Raw genomic sequence first — 17,496 nt, forward strand, 5'->3', positions numbered from 1 at the left:
AACAGAAGTCATCAGCAAAACACGTAAAAATGCAAAGCTCAGTTATTTCCTTATAAGTCTGCAGATTATTCAAATCCTCCATTTATCAATTCAAACCAGAGAAAACCAATAAAAATCTACAGGTTAATTAACGCTGCTGGTTAATTCCCCTAAACAACCTCTTATCTTAAATCCACCCTTAACTCCTTAACTTCTCAATGTTATTATGAAATTTCAGAAATTTAATTTCAGAGGCTAAACGATATTAATTTGGAGTCAAGTTATTTATGCTTAAATCACAGATTTGACTTAGAAATTTAGGTTAAATTTTGCAATGATCAGATCACATTTCCTTATAAGTTAAAGCAAAGCGTGTTCAAAAAATATTTAAACTAGCAGTGTTTTCATTTAAAAGACATTCCCTAGGTGACTTTAAAAAGAAATTAAAATGTTTTTTTCCCCTAATTGGTTTACCCTTAAGTAGACAGCTTACTTTATTCTGGTGATTTCCAGATTTCTACCAAAACTTAGTATCAGTCAGTGGCCTATTTTTAACTTCACTCTTAGAGTAAGCTAAACCCAAGAAATATTTGTCTTATCTACACGAAAAGCTAAATAAGTACATTTGTTTTAAAATAAACACAGAGACTATGATGCTGTCATCCATTCTGCTAAATAATGTCAAACAACCACATTCTGTGGATTCAACTCCATTTCAGAAACAAACTGGCCACCACACCATATGGTGACTGCTATTTCTTAGAAACACCAAAATGATTATCCACAGAATAACCTAAAAAGAAAAAGCTTAGTATGTCTTGGGATACTCTCTCACTCCCTAAAGTCCTAAGAGTACCACAGGTAGGCATAAATTTAAATGGGAAAAGTGTAAATTTCCACTTGCTCTACACAACCAGCTCTCTGGCATCCCTACCCCCAAGTGTCAAATCAGCTTGGAGTAGAGAGGCAAACACTGAGGTACTTCTTCTCAGATACAATCTGCTTTTAAAATTGGGATTTGTTCTTTTATGCCCTTTATAGCAACTATACTCCATGGTCTCAAAACACTTAATGATAATAAGGAAATTGGTCCCCATAATTCACTAAACTTTTATTTGGTATAACTTCACTCATAATTCTAGATTCTTCCTCCTCCTTCCTGAAAGATTGATATTACCAGCAATTTAGAATTACTCCCCTGAATTAATGTTTCCTGTATAAATCCATTTGAATTTCTAAATATTCACTTAAGCACGTAGATAACTCAAGAGATATGTTTTCTGAAGTTGATACTAACAGCGCAGTCCATGATTCTGGCAAATTCTTAAGTTCAGACATATTGTTCCCCAAATTGAAGTTTATGATGATAATACAAAACACATGAGCATGTAATAATGTATGTCCCCAAATCACACTTAAAAACAAACTGGGCACCACCAAACGCAGTCTCTTCAAGTAAAACGTACTGCAAGACGAGAATGCGTATCAGCACCTCACCTTCAAGCATTCCTTGCTTTAACTGTAAAGTATTTTTACTGACGTCCATAAACGTTTACCTGTCCCTTTAGAAGAAAGAAATTTTATAAAAAGAAACAGAAAGAAATCTAGTAAAATCCTCGTTTTAAAAATCACCCATCGCTTAAAACAATAATTAAACTTAATTCGAACATTTCTGCTAAAGGAGGAAAGCATGAGGGCAAGCCATACGCAGGTGTAGCAGATCTAAAAAGTTGGCCCAGCTGTGGAAGACCCCGCAAAGCTCATCTAGTTTTACTACTTATTCGGGTTCCTGTTGTTCAGGTTATAAAATACTGTGTGAGAGGGGGAGAAAAACCCGCTAGTTTCCAACTAAGTCTGAAGTTAGAGCAGTTTTCTGGGCTATCTTTCCTTCTGTTCCCAGCGCTCGAATTCCCTCCACTTTGTGGCGGATCCCAGGGGTTTCAAGTTTTCCCGAGAGGTGAGTGAGAGGGGCTGCCAGCGCTTACCTGTTCCCTCGGGATGCAGGGCAGGGAGGTCCTCCGATGGGACTTGCTGCTGCAGCCCGACATCTCGGCGGACACCACGGAGCTGGACCGCCTCCTCCTCTTAAACACCGGGATCTCTTCCTTGGTCCCAGCGATCAGCTGGGACCCCAAATGCTCCCTCGGAGCCGCCCCCGTGGACTGTGGCAAGATTTGCTCCACGTACCTGGCCAGGAGGATCCCCAGCACTCCGGCCAAGTACGCCAGGTAAGGTCTCCAGGCGACCTTGAACCTCTCTAGGGAAATGAGGGCCACGGTCCTGACCGCGCTAGTCAAGGCGATCATGAGGACGCCCAGCCTCAGCCTCAGTACCAGCCATGTCGTGGCGGCCAAGCAGCTGAGCACCACCCCCGCGGCGGGGAGCGAGAGTAAGTGATCCTCCCCGACGCCCAGCCCAATCTGGACGAGCGCTTCCCCCACGCAGCAGGCGGCCAGCAGCGCGACGGCCAGAGGCAGGCGCACCCCGGCGCGCTGGAGGTACAAGCCCATCCAGAAGAAGGCACACAGGAGACTGAAGAGCAGCGCCGAGGGCTGCAGCCAGGGGCCGAGCGGCGCGCCGCCCCCGGGAGCACCTCCCCGAGGCCCTGGGAAGACGCCCCCTTCTGCTCCGGGGGCCGCTTCCTCCTCCTCCTCCTCCGCCGCCGCCGCCGCCGCCTCCTCACTCCGCTCCAGGTCACAGCCAATCTCCCCGCGGACCAGCCTCACCAGCAACGCCAGCAGGAAGGACAGGGAGCCCGCGCACAGCGCCGAGGAAAGTTTCTGCGAGCGCCGGAGTAGCCGCAGCACCAGGGCGCCCCAGCAGCCGCGGCAGCCCGGGTCCCGGGGCGATGAGGGGGCCGGCCTCGCCTCTGCGTGGCCGGGCTTGGCCCCGACTCGGGCGGCCTCGCCCGGCACGGCCATGGTGCGCCCTCTTCGCGGAGTCCCCGAGGTCCCCCCGACGCCCCCACCCCGCCACACACACAGAGAGACACAGACACGCACGCACGCTCGCTCGCTCGCCTCCCAGTCCCACCCTTGGAATCCCTCCTTCTCCCAGGCCCGCGAGCGCTGAAAGTTTCAGCTTTCGAGTAACTCCTGGAGAAGGCTAGATGCTCCAGAGAGGAGCCTTCAAGTGAAAAGCTAGCGCAGGCAGAAACGATCAGACTTCCTCTTTTTCTCTCTTGGAAAAGCTTGCAAAATTCTCCGCTCCACCCCCACCCCCCGACTTCTGTCCTCCGGGGTCTCTTCGGGCTTCAGGGTTTTAAAGATTGCCCGAGGCGTCCTGCGCGCGGGGTCCGCAGCAGCTGCTGGAGCCGGGGGCGCAGGGCGAGCTCGGGGCCATCCCGGCCGCTGCTGCGCGCGGGGCCCGCGGCAGATGGAGGTCCCCCTTCTCTTCCTTCCTGCAGCTCTTTCTCTATCACTCTTGCTTTCTCCTCGGCCGATCCTCCGCGGCCCGGCCCCAGGAAGCGAACCGCCATTCCCTGGGGTAGAAAGCACAGCCTCCCCAGCGTCTGTAGGTCCAGTTCATGGCAAAGGGTGGAGAAAATGGAAAAGGGGCTGAGAAATAACCAAGAAGTTGCTAAGTCCCGTCGGAGAGAGACCCAGTCCGGGAGACGAGCGGCTGCCGCAAGGGAAAGGAGGGAGGGCGAGCGAGCTGGAGAGGAAGGGAGGGTGAGAGGAACGGGAGGGTGAGAAGGGAGAAGGAGATTTGCTCTCGCTCTCGCTCTTTTTTTTTTTTTTTTTTTTCCTTCTTTTTGGTGCGAGGTTGGTGGTGATTTGCAATTTTGCAGAAGGGAAGCGAGTGGAGACGACTAGTTACAATTGTATAAAAAGCAGACAGCCGGACTGATCTGCAATCCCGCTTGCTTTCTTTAAGGCAACTCCCTAGGAAAGCTTTCCCAGCTCAGCTCCCGCCCCTCCCCCGGAGGAGGCGCTGCTCTCAGCTCCGGCGCTCCTTTCCCCGGAGCCGGGCCGCGCAGCTAGCACCTTGGCGAAGGGGTTGCTCAGACCCGTCCACCGCCCAGCTCTTTGCATCCGGGGGGCGCGGGGGTCTGCGGCTGGCCCTCACGCCAAGCTGACCAGGACGTTGGGGGAAAAAAAGGACTGTGCCTGGATACTTAGCAGGCGATGGGAGTCAACAGACTTCCCACTGTCGTGAAAAATGACAGCCACATCCACTGTCTGAGTGATTCAAAGATGCTTATATCAGGTACAACAGCAAACCAATTTCAGGTGGCATTGTAAGGGCTTGACTGCTCCTGCTGGAAGGTCTGTTTTCAACAGAAAAGCCAAGCTTTTCTGTTGGGCCAAATAATGGAAAATCTCAACAAGTTACCTAGACCGTAATAGCATTATTAAAAAAAGGAGAGCATTTTTAAAAAATTGTTACTTAAAAAAAAATGCATAAGAACAATAGTCAACAGTTGTTGTTGATGGTGGATGGTAAACTACATTGAGATTAAGTGACCCTAGCCTCAAAAACGTGTACAAAGTTAGGAAGCCCAAACAGTCAATCAGAAAGTAATATAAAGAAATCTCGGGCTTCCCTGGTGGCGCAGTGGTTGAGAGTCCATCTGCCGATGCAGGGGACACGGGTTCGGCCCCGGTCCGGGAAGATCCCACATGCCGCGGAGCGGCTGGGCCCGTGAGCCATGGCCGCTGAGCCTGCGCGTCCGGAGCCTGTGCTCCGCAACGGGAGAGGCCACAGCAGTGAGAGGCCAGCGTACCGCGAAAAAAAAAGAAATCTCAAGAGAGGGGCGGTGAGAACAGGTAGGTTAACACTAGAAAAGATCTTAGAAGACCGTCTGGCTGTGAAATACCATGTATACCATGAATGAAGCTTATGAGAAAAAAATCAGGACCCTAGTTATTGAAGTTTACAGGCTACACATTTCACATACTGTAGAAATGTAGTATTTGGGAAACTGAAGGAAAAAAATTTAAAGCTAACTTTTTTTGGCAGATTATGAGAAATAATTCAATATCTGTTCAATGGACATTTTAAAAGTCCATCAATGTGGGGAGCTAGTTTCTTTTTACACTTATCACAAGAATAGTCCATTCTTGTTCATTTTTAATATGGCTACCTTAGATGCCATTTGCCCTCAATAATAATAATAATCCAACTGTGTCTTAATTATCTGAACATTCCAGGTTAAAATGTGTTTAGAGCCTGGAGTATTCAGATAATTGGCTCAATATGCCACTGTATTTTATGTGTAGAGATGAAGCAATATAAAAAGAAAAGGCAAAGGAGATACTTGAGATAAAATTAAATCATGGGATAGGGGAGAAGATGGCTTAAGTCTTAAGCTTAGCTTCATGGGAAACAGCCTGCTCTAGTTTGGGACAGGTATTAACATTAGGGCATAAATGGATATGAGGAGCTATGATGATACAGCTTCTCTCCATCAGATGTCCAGAACCATGTTTCCACATGGAAAACAAGTTGGGCAGCTAGTCAATGGCAGTGGGCACCATCTGTTTAATAATTAAAGAAACAGGAGGAGCAATGTCGTTGCCAAAGACAAATGAGCCCCCTAGCCTGCACACATACTTTTTTGAGTTTCCTTTATAGACGTATGATTCATATGCCAGCACCTACCTGAAGCATTTCAGAGTGAAAAGCCTTGATTGGAATATCATGCTAATATCCACTGGCATCAAAAATAGCATATTAAAATGAGAAACTTAAAATCTGGGCATATATCAAGGTTAGAAAGAAAGGAATTAGTGAGAATTTTATAATATTTCCATTTTCACTGTATTTTCCCCCCACAATTATCTCAGTTCTTTAGAAAAAACAATAAATCACCATAAAAACTGAACATGTAGGAGGTGGAATGTAGATATTAAAGCAACATTGTGACGGAAAAAACATAAGCATGGCATTTGTTAATGGCCGCAAAACAGAAACACTGGATCTGTATGTTAAACAATGACATTCTTGAGGTGTTCAATAGTATTAGAGAGGCAATATCCTGATATCTCCCAATTTTCAACAAACATCACAACCAGAAAGTTATTTGTCCCACCAAAAGGAGAGAAGGTAGATTCCACCCCTCACCGGCATTACCATCCAGAATCTGGAGGCAGAGAAATGAAAACAACAAAATACTCCTTAGGTAGATGCAGAAAGCTGCAGTGCTCTACTACCTGAAAGAAGTGTCTAGCGTTGTGCGCAGCATATTAAATGAAATCAGACCCAACTCGTAAAGCGGGCATTGAGCAACCACATAGAAATAGAAACTTCCCATTTTCTGCAGACAGTGACTGATGAGTTCTAATTCAAGAAAGTGACAACACAGCCAAAAGATCAGGAAAATGTGGTACACACAGAAAAAGAGAATATGGAAAATGGAGAGAAAAATTCAAATTTGACTTGCTAAAGCCCTCCACTTAGCCAAAGCCAGGGAATGTGTTTTATTAGTACTTTGTGAAGAGGATCTAGAAAGTAACCCCACTGCATATCACTTGCATTTGGCCAAATATAGTTATCACTAGGGGAATTCTGTTAAATTCCAAAGTTTACACCCCACAGTATGGGTTCACTCATTCTCCACTACACACCTGGCCTCCGTGCATGTAATCCAATGGGTATCTAAAATATAATTTATCCAATATACAATTCTTAACTTCCAGCTCCCTCCCTGCCCTTCCACAATCCCCACACTCAACCTATTTCTCCTTGGTCATCTCCCACCCCAGGAAAAAAACATAGCCAACTATCTAGTTGCTCAGCCCCCCAAGGAGGGTATTGTCCTCCATTCCTTCCTCTGTTTGCCTTGCTCTAGTTCCACTCTATTAGCAAGTCCACTCGATTCTTTCTCTAAAATACAACCTGAATCTATCCACTTTTCACCATTCCTCTTAAAAGAACCAACCCAGGACCCATCATCATCCCTGGCCTGGACAATTGCAATAACTTTCTTGGGTGTCGCCCTCCTACCACTCATTTTCTACACGACAGCCAGAGTGATGGTTTTCAAATGTGAATCCTATGATGTCGTTCCCTCCTTAAAACCGTCCAAAGGCTTCCCGTCACACCTGCATGACCTAAAGTCCCCCAACAGCCTGCCAGCATCTTTCCAAGCACTCTCTGTGACTTCTCGTCCTATTCCAATTCTACTTCACTATGCAACACTGTCTATTAGAAAGTTCTACAATGGAAACGTACTCTGCGCTTCAAATATGGTAGCCTCTAGCCACGGGTGGCTGTTGAGCCCTTGAAACATGGCTAGTGCCACTGAGGAACTGAGTTTGGGTATTTTATTTTATTTTAATTTAAATTTTAATAGCCTCACGTGGCTAGTGGCTTCTGATGGAGAGTGCATCCCTCACCCTCAAGCCATCTTTCTGTTTTTTATCATGTCAAATCAGGACCTTAGAATCTACAGATTTTCGCATAGCTGGGTCTTTCTGCTCCATCAGTTCTCACCTCAATTATGACCTGTTTACAGAGGCTTTTCCCCAACAGTCTTATCAAAAAGTCTTGGGACTCCATTTGCACGCACACGTTTTTCATTCACTCTCACACAGCCCTGTCTCATTACATTTGTAGCACTTATCCCCACACAAAGTGGTCTTGTTCATTTATTTGTTTTCTTGTTCATTGTTACTGTTAAAGACAATCTCCGTATATTTTTACACATAATTGCTCAAGTGGGCAGATGCCTCAAAATCTGCAATTGAAGATGTGGTTGCCCAGATTGAACCCATAGGCAAAATCATGCAAGCAGCGCTTTTCACAGAAAGTTGCTTTTTAAAACATTGCTAGATAAGTTACTCATTTATAAGAGAAATAGGTAATAGTCAATGTTCTGAAAACTTTGTATTGCTTCTCAGGTGAAATGTGCATCATCTACAACAGTTTTCTGGCAGGCACAGGGGAAAAGCCATTTAAATACATGCGTTTGGTTAGCAAGTCAGCTGAGAAATCCAGAATTAGGAGATGTCTGAATATAAATTACTGCCCAAAAGTCATAGCTCACATCATCATCTATGAGATAGCCTCTAACTATTCCAATTAACACTACTTGAGGGGTTGAATTTAAGTTAAAGAAAATTACACATTTTGGTAAGATAGACCTTATTAACACTAACTATTCCACATCTAGTCAGGGGAGAAAATGTAGAAAACTTGCATTTGGGGATGTATTGTCTCCCTCACCCTCTGTGGAATGCTGCCCCTCTTTTTAATTCCCAAAGAATTTAAGTAACAGCTTTGGATATACAGTTGTGAACTAGTATAAAAACCCTAAAGAGTAAAAGCAAGATGCAAGAACAGGTTGCATCCACAAAGCTGTTATTCACAGAGTCAGATTGTCTATAGCAGTAAACCACCAGGAAGCTTCACTTCAGCTTACGTGTCCTCTGGTTCCCCGTCGTCTGAGAGTTGGCCTTCCTGACATCACATTTTGGGTGTTTAAGGCTGTCTCTACCTTATCTAAACAAATCGTTAAGGAAATCAGAGTGCTTTAGGTACAGGGATTCCCAACCTTATTCACTTGGTAGCACATGCAGAAAACAATAACATTTTGTTGTCACGTTGGATTAAAGGGACAAAGCTTTTTGCAGATAAAGTCTTCAGGCCTGGAGCCTGAGAGATTATAATCTCAGGTACACCTCTAACCTTTGGCACTTTACATGGGAATTTTTGAGACATCTAGTATTTGACTCACTAATAAAATGTGTAATTCAACTGTATTCTTTATGAAGGCTGTTAAAATAAACATGTAAATCCCAAGACCTTAGTAGCTTGCCAACTACAAATCATAGTTCTTTATCATTTCTCCATAAATTCCCCCAGTTGGTCTGCAACACAAATGCATGATCTTTATCTAGTTTAAAAATTTGGAAATGATACACACTAAGTCTGATTTATAAAATAGATGTGATCATGATCAGGCCTAGAATCCAAATATTTCCTACCATACACGGATGTGTTCATCGCATCCACATCCGTTACTCTGATTGATAACATCAGTAACTCTCTCCTCTGGACTTGCAAGTATTGTTACTCTTTGAAAAGTGAATTATTCTGTAAAAATACAAATATATATTCTGTTAAAGTCTTACAAATAATGATAAATTGTGTGTGTGTGAAACCAGCATACTTTTCACTTAATAGTCTCATATACATATATATCAAAAGGTGATGTTCTATTCAAAAGTGAAGACATGCTTTGCTTTACAGAATTCTTTGCACCCTCTGTGTCTCAATCCCAGTGGATTATAAGGTTACTAAGGAAGAAGGAACTCACAGGGTACAGAGCACATGAGTCAAACAAAAGAGTGTGAATGCATTTACTGTATATCTGTTTCTTTTACAGATAGCAAAATTTTACGGATATTACGAGTAATAAGAACTTTAAGATTGCTTATATTATTATTTTAAAGAGTTTTATTAAAATGCATTATTCCACTTCTCTGCTTTAGCACCGTCAACAAAACACATTTACTTGATTCTTTCTGTGGTGATTCAAACTCTTGTGATATCTCAGAGCTATCTTTTAAGTAGTCATTTTCAGTTGTATTTGTGCAGGTAAGTGGTGGAGGAAGGAAAGGACTGAATGTGAACTGCTTTCTGTTCAGTAATAATTACTTTTAAAATAATCCTAATCTCTGGCTTCCCTGGTGGTGCAGTGGTTAAGAATCCACCTGCCAATGCAGGGGACACGGGTTCGAGCCCTGGTCCAGGAAGATCCCTCATGCCGCGGAGCAGTTAAGCCTGTGCGCCACAACTACTGAGCCTGCGCTCTGGAGCCCACAAGCCACAACTACTGAGCCCGTGCGCCACAGCTACTGAAGCCCACGTGCCTAGAGCCCGTGCTCCACAGAGAGGCCACTGCAGTGAGAAGCCCGTGTGCCACAGCAAGGGGTGGCCCCCACTCGACGCAACTAGAGAAAGCCCACGTGCAGCAACTAAGACCCAACACAGCCAAAAATAAATAAATAAATAATAATAATAATAATCCTAATCTCAAAATATAAGCAATATGTTGGCAAAAGCCTGAGAGTAATAAAGATTTATTCTTGTGTCTTATTCTTTAAGATCATTCACTTTAATTTAAAAACGAAATAAAAATTCTCTTCCACTGGACTCTGAATAGAGCCATACAATAATAGTGTAAAAAAATCAAAGAACTTAAAATTTTTTTGGTTGGGGCAAAGGGTGGGCAGAGAGCATGTAATAGGGGAAGAGGTGGCAGGAATTTTCAGTAACATCATCTTCACGAGTGAATTACAGCCCATATTTACTATAATCTACAAAAATGAGCTTTTCTGTTAAAGGAACACCTCAAATCCTATTTCATGAAGAGGAATGAATTTTACTAAAATGTAAAAGTAATATGTAACAGTATGAAAAAAAAAAATCTTCTTTCGGGGGAGAGTTAGAAGGAAGAAAATACAGTGCCTGCCAAGTAAATTACTGATAAATGGTCCAGGACTGAGCTCTTTCTGACTTCGTGAGCAAATACCTCAGTTCTACAGCTGCCACTGATGTGCAGACCATTCTAAAGTTTAGAACTTAAGGATGATTTGTGTTTTCAGTTAGAGAATATCTATAGAGAAAAATTTGAGGGTTGCTTGATAGAAAGGGAAATGTAAGTATAGGCTATTTCTTTTGATATTCCAATACCACTGAATTTTAAAGTTAGTTTTTACTTTACCCTCAGAAGTTATAATAGCACCCAAACTATTACTTTTTGTACATGTGATAGTAGGATGCCAGGACAAAATTTATATACAGCCCAGAAACATCTTTGGTCTATAAAATTAATCCTCTTTTATATGAAATCTACCAGTGTTTTTAAAGGTTAATAGAGCATTCTGAGCTTCCTTATCATTTCGGAGGAAAGTTATAATCAGCCAAATGTCTAGAATTAGGCAATTGATGGAAGAAGAGATAAAAAGAAAGAATAGAGATAATTTACTAATTGAAAATCTTCGCTGAATAATCCATCACCCACTGCTCTTTTCCTTTACAACCAACCTTAGGAGAAAGCATATTTAAAAATAGAATGAAATTATAAGTTGGAACCAAAACTCATTCATAAAAAGATTAAATTATGTAATTCTGGAAATATCTTAATACAACATCTATATTGTGCTCTGCAGCTTTTAAAATAATCCAAATCAATCTTCACAATGTATGTGTTGTTCGTGAAGCTTATATTATTATCCCTATTTTACACAAAAGGGAACGGAGACCCAGAGAGACTGAGATCTGCTCGAGCTAATGAAACATCAATGACAACAGAACCCAAATCTCCTGATTCTTGATTTCAGGGCTTGTTATTAATTGCCATAACGTATTCTCTAATATAATCTGAATCTAAGAAAATTTAGAGGTCACCATTTGTCTCTCACCTAATCAAAATACGAATAGCTTGAAAATTTCCAAAGATGGGAAGTCCCACTACTTTTAAATTTTTAATTGGAGTATAATTCAAATATCATAAAATTCACCTCTTTAAAGTGCACAGTTCAGATGTTTTTAGTGCATTCACAAAGTTGTGCAATCATCAATGCCATCTAATTCCAGAATATTTTCAGAACCCCCAAAAGAAACCCTATTCCCATTTGAAGCCACTCCTCATTCTCCACTCCCCACCACAGTCCCCACACCTGCTAATCTACTTTCCATCTCTATGGATTTGCCTGTTCTGAACATTTCATATAAATGAAATTATATAACCTGTGGCCTATTTTGTAGCAGGTATCAGTACTCTTTTGACGGCTGAATAATATTCCATTGATGGACATACTGTTGCAAGTGTTCCTTTATATTCTAGATACTAGTCCCTTAAACCCCCAGAATTTAAAAAAATAGATTGCAACAAGAGACAGCTCTCTCATTCTGTGTAATGATTCTTTCATTGTGTACAATTCTTTCATTGTGTATTTTAGTCAAAAACAAGGGGTCCCTAGGTAAAACAGCATTCCCAGTAAAGGGTGGTTAGTATATTTTGTGGAATGTTACTCAGCAATGAAAACAGACAAATTATTGATACACACAATAACTTGGATAAATCCCCAGGGAATTATGCTGAGTGAAAAAAATGAATCCCCCAAAATCACACATTGTATGATCACTCTTACATAACATTCTTGAAATGAAAAAGAAATTATCAAAATGGAGAAGAGATGAGTGGTTGGCAGAGGTCAGGGAGAGGGTTGAGAGGAAAACATATGTGTGGCTACAGAAGGGCAGCTGGAGGGATCCTTGTGCTGAATCTCTTCTATAGCTTAACTATATCAATGCCAATATCCTGCTTCTGAATTTGTCCTATAGTTTTTCAAGATATTACCATGGGGGGAAACTGGGTAAAGAGTACATAAATCTCTCCGAATTATTTCTTACAACTGCCTATGTATCTACTATATAAAAAGAAAAATGTGGGCTTCCCTGGTGGCGTGGTGGTTAAGAATCCACCTGCCAACGCTGGGGACACGGGTTCGATCCCTGGTCCAGGAAGATCCCACACGCCACGGAGCAACTAAGCCCGTGTGCCACAACTACTGAGCCTGTGCTCTAGAGCCTGCGAGCCACAACTACTGAAGCATGCACGCCTAGAGTCCGTGCTCCACGTGAAGAGCAGCCCCCACTGGCCGCAACTAGAGAAAGCCCATGCACAGCAACAAAGACCAAACACAGACAAAAATAAATAAAATAAATAAATTTTTGAAAAAGAAAAGAAAAATGTGTATTTTGCATTTTCTCTGACACTACTTGAAACGGAATCACTACTATCTTTTGTGTGCTTAGGCATGTCACTTAAAAAAACTTACCTTACTGGTTTTCTCTGTACTGTTCAGACATTGAAATTCTTTTGGTGTTTGGTTAATTTGTTTTGAAATAATTGTTATATATCATATAAAGTAAAATTATAACTAAAAAATAGAAAATACAATAGTTTACTCTTTTAATTATTATGAAACAGTTTGTCCTAAAAAGAAATACAAGTATTTAAGTATAGTTTTATTCTTTGCTTTCAAAGATGATTTACTTGTTCACTAACTATGAAATACACAAAATGGATGGAGCAGATAATAGCATCTTAATTGAATAAATATAGAAACAAGCACAGATGCCTCACTTAAGACACTCCACAATTCAGTCTGGTGATGCCATGATCCAGCAATTATGTATTTTTCATCTTGAAGTCAAGGTAGCTAAAGAACACTGGAGCTTGACCATTTATCCTACACTCCCTACATTTACAATGTTCTTTTAACTCGTAGATGTGTTGGATCTTACAGAATCTGGGGCTATCTGTTACACTGCCTCTTAAATTCTTGCCTCCCCGAAAGCATTAGCTCCAAAAGGGCAATCTCATTTATGACTCTGGCGTGGCGTGCCTTGAACACAATAACTGTGTTGTAAGAATATAGCAAAAGTGTCAAAATGCAGCATTTAAACAACAATCACCTGTAGAAGCTGTAGAAAAGAAGTAATCAGTGTCTACAAATTATTATTTACTCTTAAATAATAGACTTAAATTTAGACTTAAATGCAAATACAAAAAGGAAAATACTCAAGTCTATTATTTCTCCTACTAATATGGGGTTCACAAAAGAAGGCATCCTCTGGGCTTCTTGATAGAATCAATACCTCACATTCAGGTACTGAGAGGGAAGTACCATGTTAATTAATCTGAGTTATTCTCTGCCTGAAACTGTGAGGCATTTTTTTTTTCATCCTACTGGAACCACAGAGCTACGGTGAATTTCCACAGAAATTGCAAATTACCTACAGACCTTAGGCTCAACGATTTCCTTTAACCAAAATCTAGAAATGGGGCATTTTGAGCTCTGTAAGAATAGTGATTGTGGAGGAAAGCAATGTGCTTCTTCTTGCATCGCAGCAAAGGGCGACTCTAGATAAATCTAGGAATGTGTAACTTTTCTCTGATAATCACTCTCGTCTCCTTGACCTAACCTTTATGTTGATTTTATTTCTTCTCTTCTCTTTTTCTTTTCTAAGGATCTTAGTCCATTACCATCAGGAACAAATTGTACAGTCTTGCTGTGATTTTTGTAATTATAATGTAAAATTATGGGTGACATATAGCTAAGTGGAGTCAGGAAAAGCTTTCAGATTATTCTAAATTAAAACAATTATTATCATTCATTATGGAACTTATTCCATTTCCTATCCTAAATATCAATTATTCTAGGGACTGAAGAAAAGCCTAGAACAAAACCCTCAAAATACAAGTCATTTCATCACCATCTATAAATCCTGGTGAGGGTCCTTAAAGTAACCCTTATTATAAGAACTTATTAAGAAAGGGGATTTATCTCTCATCTACAAATACATTTATGCCCCAATAAGAAAGTCACTCAGGTATTTTATTTTGCTACTTCCTAAAAGAAGAGTTTGGGATACAATTTTGAATCAATCCATCTGAATATTCTCCCATAGAAATGTTAATCATCCTCCTGAAATTTCCATGCATATATTTTTTTCTAGAACTTACTAAGAAGCCAATATTGCTACCCAACTGGAACCAGATTGTAGAAGGATACATCCTTAACCTTATAAAACTGCCCTGGAATTTTTAATGAGCAGAAGTGGTCAGAACCTCAGTCTTACATCCCATCCAATAGATGGTTCCCCTACAGCGCAGTGCTCTATAACTCAGGGCCGGGAGTTGGCTCCGGACCACCTTGGGATGGAGGAAGGCCACCTACTGAATCACCGCCATCACATCCTGCAGCATCTCCCATCCAAGTCTTCTCTGGGCCCACCCCTGCCAAACTCCCAAGGTCAGAAGAGATCCCAGCTTTAGAGCATTTCATTACAAGTTTTAAATTTCCAGTCTCTGGTTTTCATATTGCATTTCAAGATCAACATCCTTATTAGTAGAAGTATATTTTTTGCTTTAAAATTTTATAACACCTTTTTCCACTGAGAAATTCAAAGCAGGCTACTGAGCTTCATTACCACACAGGCAGAAATCCTCACAACATCTCTATGAAGGATGTGTTAAATGAGAAAGAGAAAGATAGAGGAGTCACCATCACCTCCTCTTACAAAAGCCCAATCCTCAATAATTAATGAATGAAAAGACATTTTGAGTCCAGTCGTCACTGGGGGTAATTGGCATATAATTTCTCGGCTGCCTCTAAATTAAAATGGTAATAATTTAACCAATATATTTGGGCTGAAGGCTGAAATAAGTTTCCTCTTGCACCCAAGCAGTAGAACTAAGTGGGATGGGAACAGACAATTCTCTGTTACCACTAGATTGCGGAAAACTCACACGTTCTGCTCAGTAACCGAAGACTTCAAGTCCTGCTCCCAGTTACAGCTGTCCTTCTCTGTCCTCATTGAAGAGGTCCTGACATGGGTCATATTTGATCTGATTTATTTCCTTTCCTCTGTCCTCAGGTTTACCTTACGTAATATTTTTGTGTGTCCAAATGATAGCATAAAATAAAGGCTAAAATAAAAGAAGGGCTCCTTTGAGTGATAAAAGCAATAGAGTCCAGCTATCAAGATAAAATCATGTGACATGATGTATAGTTCATAGTACAGCACAGTGGTTCTCTGCCTTATATCTATTGCCCCTCCAGTGTGTGGGTTTTCCCCACACTCTCCAGCAAGCAATTCTTGGACACCAACTGGGTGCCCTACAGTTCAACTCAGTTCTGACACTACCCGGTGATAGCATCAGATCCCAAGGTTAATGGCTCAGTCCTGTAAGATGGCCCTCCCTCCCACGTCCCCTGCCCCACAGCCCACCTCACCACCACTTCAGAACCAGTCAAAAGCCCAGGTCATCACTGTGCTTATGACCAACCCGCTGTAGATCAGAGGTTCCAATGACCTCCTCCACAGGTTCAGCTCATTTGCTAGAGTAGCTCAGAGAACTCAGAGAAACATTTTACTTACTAGATTACCACTTTGTTATAAAAGGAGCAGCCAGGTGGACAGATGCGTAATGCAAGGCGTGGGGAGAAGTCTCAGAGCTCCCAGGCTCTCACCGAGCCACCACTCTTCCCAAATCTCCATGTGTTCACCCACCTGGAAGCTCTCCAAATCCTCTACTTTGGGGTTTTTAATGGAGGCTTCATTACATACACGTGATCCATTAAATGATTCAACCTCCAACCCCAATCCCTTTTCTGGAAGTCAAGGGTGGGACTGAAAGGTCCAATCTTCTAATCACGTGGTTGATTCTCCTGGCAACCTGCCCCCATCCTTAGCTGAGGTCCAAAAGTCAACCCATTAACATGACAAAAGACACCTTTCTAGATCTCATCACTTAAGAAATTCCAAGAGTTTTAGGAACCCTGTGCCCGAAACAGGGATGAAATCCAAATACATATTTCTTATTATAAATCACAATATCACAGCCTCCACTAATATCAGTGCAGCAGATGTTGTCAGTTCCCCTCCCACACCCCATGGTTGTACGCACCAGTGACTTCTTGTTGCTAATCTCTAACTGGAGAAGTTTTCTGGTCGCAGAGAGCACTGTCTCATAGACAATGTGGCAGGCCGGAAGATGCTAGCCTGATAGAATGACCTCATAAGGTGCAGACAACTGGGGAGCAGAGGGTGGCTGGGGCACAGCCTCCACCCCGGGACACAACTGGGGTTTCATTACACCTAAAACTTGGGGGGCTGCCTAGACACATTGGGTGTCTCATGCCAGTAGACCAGCAGGCAAAGAAAGGAGTTACTCTTCTGTACTGATTATCATGAGAAGAGAGGGTTGCTAACTGCATAATGGGGGCACAGAGGAATACAACTGGAACTCAAGGAATTTATTGAGAAGCCTCTTGGTACTTTCGGTCCCAGGAGATAATAATCTGACAAGATCAAGGCAATTTAGGCCTGAGAGCCCTCCAGAGGTAGCCTGTGATTCATCAGGTAAGAAACTTAGGCCAGTGGAAAAGCTGGCTGAGGGTGAGGAGACTCTAGAAAGGGTGGTAGAAAAGGGAGATTTGTTTTAGAAATCGTGTGTATGTGTGTATTTGTGTGTATGTGTGTGTATGTGCAGAGAGTGAAAGAGAGAGAAAAAGAGTCTGGCTATCCCTTTATAGAATCTGTAGCAGAGCTGCTTAATTTCAAGCAGGGCATGAGTGGATCTGGGTGGTGCAAGGGGTGGACTGTAGCAGATGTTTTCAGTGTCCCACTCGTCAGCATTCCCTTTCCTTGAAAATGCCTACAGCTTATTTTTGCAAGCACTGTGCCTCCCTGCCTGGGGTCTTTCTTTAGCCATAGGTTCATGCCTGAGCCACACGTGAGATAGGTGAGAAGTGTTAAGGAGTTAATGTCCCTGTAATTGATAAATTACACTCTAGTTTCCTTTCACCTCAGGTGAAAGAGTTGAGAGATAGTGTTTCTCAGCAGTTTCAGTTGCTTTCAATGAGATGGTTACCTGCTTTTTAATGCAACTGATTTCTTCTCCTTTCTTGTCTCACTTCCACATTCCCCTACCAGTGTGTCCTGGGAATTACTTCCCAAACAAACTACTTGCATTCAATTCCTTGTCTCAGG

General features: G+C 42.1%; 1 protein-coding gene across 1 annotated transcript in view; it reads right to left on the reverse strand.

Moving 5' to 3' along the window:
* PDE3A (phosphodiesterase 3A) overlaps positions 1–2,900 on the reverse strand; it is a 311,664-nt gene extending 308,764 nt beyond the window's left edge. Inside the window, 1 exon segment of the mRNA XM_007454600.1 lies at positions 1,965–2,900. Within this exon segment, the coding sequence (XP_007454662.1) occupies positions 1,965–2,900 (936 nt within the window).
* Between the last annotated feature and the right edge of the window lie 14,596 nt (positions 2,901–17,496).

This window comes from Lipotes vexillifer, unplaced genomic scaffold, assembly GCF_000442215.2.
Source record: "Lipotes vexillifer unplaced genomic scaffold, Lipotes_vexillifer_v1.1 scaffold559, whole genome shotgun sequence".
In the NCBI taxonomy this organism is placed as follows: domain Eukaryota; kingdom Metazoa; phylum Chordata; class Mammalia; order Artiodactyla; family Lipotidae; genus Lipotes; species Lipotes vexillifer.